This window comes from Osmerus eperlanus, chromosome 6 (genome assembly GCF_963692335.1).
Source record: "Osmerus eperlanus chromosome 6, fOsmEpe2.1, whole genome shotgun sequence".
In the NCBI taxonomy this organism is placed as follows: Eukaryota; Metazoa; Chordata; class Actinopteri; order Osmeriformes; family Osmeridae; genus Osmerus; species Osmerus eperlanus.
In genome coordinates this window covers 11,416,569-11,422,693 of record NC_085023.1, presented here as the reverse complement: position 1 = coordinate 11,422,693, position 6,125 = coordinate 11,416,569, and the positions used below count along the sequence as shown (strand labels likewise).

At 38.3% G+C, this 6,125-nt stretch overlaps 1 protein-coding gene and 1 long non-coding RNA gene across 2 annotated transcripts; both read left to right on the top strand.

Annotated features, from left to right (window-relative positions):
• Positions 1–4,321, top strand: si:ch73-139j3.4 (tetraspanin-19). Its single transcript, XM_062464593.1, has 9 exons — positions 1–206; positions 341–425; positions 851–929; positions 2,254–2,363; positions 2,462–2,536; positions 2,815–2,916; positions 3,277–3,456; positions 3,644–3,727; positions 3,814–4,321. The coding sequence occupies exons 2-9, from the start codon at positions 360–362 to the stop codon at positions 4,228–4,230; spliced, it is 1,113 nt and encodes a 370-aa protein (XP_062320577.1). The 5' UTR covers positions 1–206; positions 341–359; the 3' UTR covers positions 4,231–4,321.
• A 253-nt stretch (positions 4,322–4,574) lies between these two features.
• On the top strand, positions 4,575–5,189 carry LOC134022859 (uncharacterized). Its single transcript, XR_009930701.1, has 2 exons — positions 4,575–4,718; positions 4,974–5,189. It is a non-coding gene; the product is annotated as an uncharacterized LOC134022859 (long non-coding RNA).
• Positions 5,190–6,125: the final 936 nt, after the last annotated feature.

Genomic DNA, 6,125 nt, shown 5'->3' with positions numbered 1-6,125 from the left:
AACTGAACTCTGTTCCATGGTTATTTCAAGACAACTCAACTGTAGCGTGTTTTGAGTCAGTATTCACACACACATTGATTGAAAATAGCTGTAAACCTTTCCAGTAGGAGTACAGGAAGAAAATTGTGAAAAGCAGATGATTTACCTGTCAAGTTCCTGGTAGAGAAGCAGAACACAGCACAGACGAAGCTTCTGACAACATACAGGTAATCCAGAACTCACCAAACACGCACACTTACAAAGAGACACACACTTAACAAATGTACATGCTAATTTACTAAATAGCCTGTGTGTATTTGTATGTGTCTGATTGATGTACCAACAAAACATTTTATCACAGAGAAGACAACCAAAGAACCATGAAGGTGGAAGAGAAGTTACACTTATTGAAATTCTTCTCAGCCATTTTCAACACCTTTTTTGGGGTAAGATAAACAGCCTACCTTACTAGTGCTTACAAAGTTCTGAAGTATCTTGTAAATAAAATACTCTGTTGGGTCTTTTGGAGGTTCAAGAAAATCTATCAGGTCAGGTAAAGGGTTTAATAATGTAAACTCTGCTAATGTATTTCAGTTGATAGACTGGTTTATTTAATTGGACCATTTGAAACACTATTCAGGAAGCATCACAAGTCAACAAAGACATATACTTTAGTTGATACTGAGAGGAAGGTTTGGAGTTTAACCCTCCTATAAGGTCTATAGGATTTAGACACAATTTCAGTTGTACAAAATTAGGCACACAAGTATAATAGCTGCCTTTGTTGCTGTAAAAGATAAGTTGTGCTTATCCTCCTTCTGATTATCTTTGTCTGTGCAACATTTAACAAGCCTATTCTTTATCCTCATAGATTCTGGGTGTCAGTATCTTTGGATGTGCATTGTGGATTTTGTTTGATACAGGAAGTTTTGTGGCAGTCCTCAAATCTGGTAGGAAAAACTATTTTCTTTAAGAGAATTATAAAAACCCTTCTTTTAAAAGATTACGGTAGAAATTCCAGGATGGTGAGGTGCCCCAATGGCTCCCTGGGTAAAGCGAGTTACAGACAGGCTGAGGCCCTAATGCACCAGCTCAGGTTCAAAGGTCATTTCTGCATGGCTTCCCCTCTCAGAATCAGAAATACTTGATACTTGATTTCCCGAAGGGAAACTCTTTGTTACAGCAGCTCGCCTTTACGTCAGTGCACACAGGAGAAAGTACTAGCAAAGATAAAATACAATACACTATAAAACAGGTCAGAAAATAAATTAAGTACCAGGTGGGTATAAGTATAAATAAAATAAGTAAGTAAGTAAGATATAAGTAAGTAAGTGTGAAGTACTAAGTGGGTTTACCGGTTGATGATGATGATAATATGGTATAATGCAATATAATAGTATAAGTAATAAGTAGTAGTGCAACAGCAATAATGGAGGTATGAATCATAAATAGGAAAAACAAAATATTGCACAGAGTATTACACAGAATATTGCGCTATTATTTCAAGCATGGCAAGATGTAATTATCAATGTCGAGTTTAGTGACCTAGGCTCATACAGACTAACCCTTAGAGGGAAGAGTTAAAGAGTTTGATGGCCACAGGCAGGAATGACTTCCTGTGGCGCTCTGTGGTGCTTTTTGGGAGGATGAGTCTTCCGCTGATGGTACTCCTTTGCTTGACCAGCACGTCATGGAGTGGGTGGGAGACACTGTCCAAGATGGCATGTACCTTGGCCAGCATCCTCCTCTCTGACACCACCGCCAGAGTCCAGCTCCACCCCCAGAATGTCACTGGCCTTACGGATCAGTTTGTTGAGTCTGTTGGCGTCCGCTACCCGTAACCTGCTGCCCCAGCATGCAACAGCATACAGGATAGCACTGGCCACCACAGACTCATAAAATATCTTCAGCATTGTCCGGCAGATGTTGAAGGACCTCAGCCTTCTCAAAAAATAGAGGCGGCTCTGGCCCTTCCTGTAAACAGCTTGAGTGTTCTTGGCCCAGTCCAGTTTATTGTCTAAGTGTACTGCCAGGTACTTGTAATCCTCAACAATGTACACACTGACCCCCTGGATGGAAACCAGGGGGCCTACGTTTTTGTCTATTCTCTATTTCTGTAAAAAAAAAAAAAAATGCAACAACAACAAAACTAACACAGGACAGATGTTATTCAATCGTTTTTGTTATTCCATGTGGCTGATTAAAGTGCTAAATTATGGTTAATGTAACCAAATAAAATGTGTAACTATGTGTGTGTGTGTCTGTGTGTGTTAGACGTGAAGACATTTGCTGGATGTCTGTTCGTCGTTGGCCTGGTGGCAACCTCTGTGAGTGTAGTAGGTTGTGCAGGTGCTCATTTGGAAAACAGGTGCCTGTTAGTGTTGGTGAGTGACTCAAATGTTGACAAATATATCTTCTCTCGGGATCATTTCATTCCAGCAGTGATGATGAAAACTTGATCATTGTTTTGTCTGTCTCTAAGGACACGATCTTCCTCATCTGCATTGTTCTTGGCCAAGTATTTGTCACAGTCCTTCTACTACTTAACCAAGGGAAAGTAAGTCCAGTGCCAATAAAAATACATGGGCTTTACCAACTTACACACTGGCAGGTTGCAGATATATATGGAGACAGACAAATATTCAGTTTGACTAATAGCAATGATTCAGCAGGTGAAGGTAATAATTGCTGAAGCCACCTACATTGAAAAGTAGGGATGTCTGAAGGATATTAGCATATTCTCCAGCTATGCATGAAAGAAAAACATGCTTTTACCAATTTTGGCATTTAGTTCCAAAATGACACTGCATGGTCTGACAGATTTGTCTTTCTCAGGTAGAAAATATACTGTCTGAAAAAGTGGATGCAATCATTTCTGAGTATGGAAATGGCACCTCTGGACTAGAATGGAAACTTCTAGATAATGTGCAGCACTATGTAAGTACAGCCTGACAGCGAAAGAACTAACTTGACAAACATGAATGATCAAGTATAACATAATGTAACATGATCGGGGCCTCCTTGTAGTTATTGTAAATCACTAGTACATCCTACTTTGTCAACTTAATTATTCATCAGACCATTAAATTACATGATAATTTATGATTATGATTTATGTAAAATCTGAAGGACAGTTCTATATATATACACAGTTTGATTTGGCAATACATCAATATTGAATCAACATTATTTGTAATGTGTTTTGAAGGATTACTACCCTGAAATAATAATAATGATAATAATAATGTATGTTAGAATATGTAATACATATCACGGTTGTTGTTTCTGTGTTTAAAGGGCCAGTGCTGTGGTAGAGAGAGCCATGCTGATTGGATGAAAAACTTCTTCATTTCGAGTCTGAATCTAAGTTGGGTCAATTCATCAATGGTGTTTCCATGTTCCTGCTTTAATTCCTCAGGCTGCTCCATCCTCGCAAGCAATATAACACTTTTTGGAACAGGATCACACTATACAGAGGTATCATTCCAGAATAGCTTTCTCTCTTACATAAACATTTTCTCTTATTGATAAGATTATATACAGTTTCTCAGCCTACTAATCTACTTTATTAATGTACTAATACAATGTATTGGTGCACTTTGTACATTTTATGACACTTAAAATTACTCTGAAATGCATGTTAACAGAATATTTATTGAACCAGGGCTGTCAAAACAAGATACTGAATTGGCTGAAAGAGAACATTTTTGCAATACTGGGCATTGACCTTGGCCTCCTACTTATTCAGGTACAGTACCAACCATAAGCTTGTTTAAACCATCTCATGCAATGAGTGAATCTCTAGTCTCAGTGTGAATCTCGTTTTTTCCTTAGGTGTTACAGTTTGTGGTGGCAGTGTATCTGTTCCAGAATGTTGGTCTTAAATCCAGACTAAGACATGCTTGTCAGTTGGTCCAGAACCCAGAACCAAGTAACAACTCCCTAGAGCCCAACCATGGCTACCCAGAGCCCAACCATGGCTACCCAGAACCCAACCGTGGATACCCAGAACCCAACCGTGGCTACCCAGAACCCAACCGTGGCTACCAAGAGCCCAACCTTGGCTACCCAGAAACCAACTGTGGCTACCCAGAAACCAACCTTGCCTACCCAGAAACCAACCTTGGCGAGTCCAATCTAGGCTACCCTGAGACTAACTATGCCTACTCAGACCAAAACCAAGCAGTACAGTACTATGCCCACCTAGAACCAACTCAAACCTACCAAAATCCAAACCAAATGAGGTTTTAGGGTGGAATTATATTAAATTATTCCATAACTCATTCAAAATGAGTGAAATTCACATAAACCATGGTACTGTGCCCAACATTCAAATTAAGTGGCTCTGTGTATTTGTTCACTATGAGGATGTAGAACACATGTTAATTGCTTATATAAAAGCCCTACCTATATAAATAAATACATAACAGATATATACATGAGTAGGGAAAATATATTACCATTTCTTGACCAACTGTTCTACACTACACACTGCTCATCTTCAAAATTGTCTCACATATGAAAAACCTAAACCTACAGCCTTGTAAAGCAAATGACCCAAAATGCTTTATATTTAAGTTAAATAATATTTATTTAAGTATGTGATTTTGCTTTTACAGTAAAGGCGGATTTTAATCTCTGGTTTTGTTTCATTGAACAAGGGACCTTTTAAAAAAATACCTCAGGTTAAAAAGGTATTAGATATTGCAGCCGGAGGACAATTCACTGTAGGGGTAACAGTTTAACCCTTGTGTTATCTTCGGGTCATTCTGACCCATCAGTCATTGTGACCCACCGTCGTATTGCGACAGATTTACCGCATACAAAGACAAAGTGAAGCATTTTCTTTTAACAGCTAGGCTGTCTCAGACCCCCCACATTGCAAAGGTTAAAAGAAAATTATTTTAATTTGTTTTTGTATTGGGTAAAATTGGGTAAACACAACGATGGTTCGTTATGAACCTTTGGGTCATGTGACCCGAAGGCAGCACGAGGGTTAAGGGAAAAAACTAAAGCACGACACAGCTGTCAGTGGCATCTTTACAAATGAAATGCTTAGTCTTGTGCATAGCATGCTTAGTCTTTTCAGTACAACCCATGCTGGGTCACCAACACTAACTGAACCTTGTAACAAAATGATGCTCACCTATCTTGTAACTGTATTAAACCCAGTTTTTCACTGGGTTGTAAATGAACAAATTGTATTTTCAGTGGTTGGTGTCCTTTCCTTACACTAGTGGAGGAAAATACTGTGTTCCTTTCTCCACTAGAGAGTGCTGTAAGCTTTCCTTTCACAATGCTTTTTAAGTTTCACTTACATTGACAGAAGATGGCGCTGTCATTTGTTTACATGTCAAGAAACATTGATAGCACCGTTCACCTTCATTAACTACTCTGTGTATTCCCTTTATGAACGTTTTATATCAAAACAATTACCATTTGCAGCCCTCTGTGCAAGTAAAACAACAAAAATCCAGACCATTCATCACTAAACCGAATGTTAACGTTTTACACATTCTTGTTCAATCTATGAATCTAGGTCCTACATTTACAAGGTTTTATCAAAAGTTGCTTTTTGTTTTGTATACCTCCTTCACTCTACCTTTGTTCAAAAGCCTTACAGAGAATCTCAAAGAAGTGGTTTCTAAAATATTTATCTAACTCTGCATTATTACAACACTATTTAACCCATGTGTTGTTGTAGAGAAACACAAGGCTCTGACTTGACTGGCACTGTCAGCCCCCTCTATACTGATGTAATAATAAATGTATGTAAATGACCTGTCCTGACCAGATAGAACAAGATTTGACCAGCCTAATCCTGAGCAGCGACTCATTCCAAATCTTGCACGTGTAGCAGTGAATTCCAATGCCTAAACAAGACTGATACTCAACTGCTGTTGAAGGAAATTAACATAGGCTGTAAACTATTCAAAACCGAATTATGCCTTTCCTTGAGGTTATGAATTTACTTAACTTCCTCTACTATCCAAGACAAGTCGATATTAGGGTTACTTTAATAGCCTTTTACCCTTTAGGCAGGTCCAAACAGTTAAGTTGTGTCACTGAACTACTGTAAAGGGCTAGAAAATAATAATAAAACAAAATATATATATATTTCAAAAAATACAATTTAAGAAATAATT

Bases quoted from the DNA above. Each gene is read 5' to 3' on its own strand.
- si:ch73-139j3.4 (XM_062464593.1), top strand. From the start codon at position 360: ATGAAGGTGGAAGAGAAGTTACACTTATTGAAATTCTTCTCAGCCATT. The intron at 930-2,253 runs GTAGGAAAAACT...TGTGTGTGTTAG, and splicing joins TGTGGCAGTCCTCAAATCTG to ACGTGAAGACATTTGCTGGA. The intron at 2,537-2,814 runs GTAAGTCCAGTG...TGTCTTTCTCAG, and splicing joins TACTACTTAACCAAGGGAAA to GTAGAAAATATACTGTCTGA.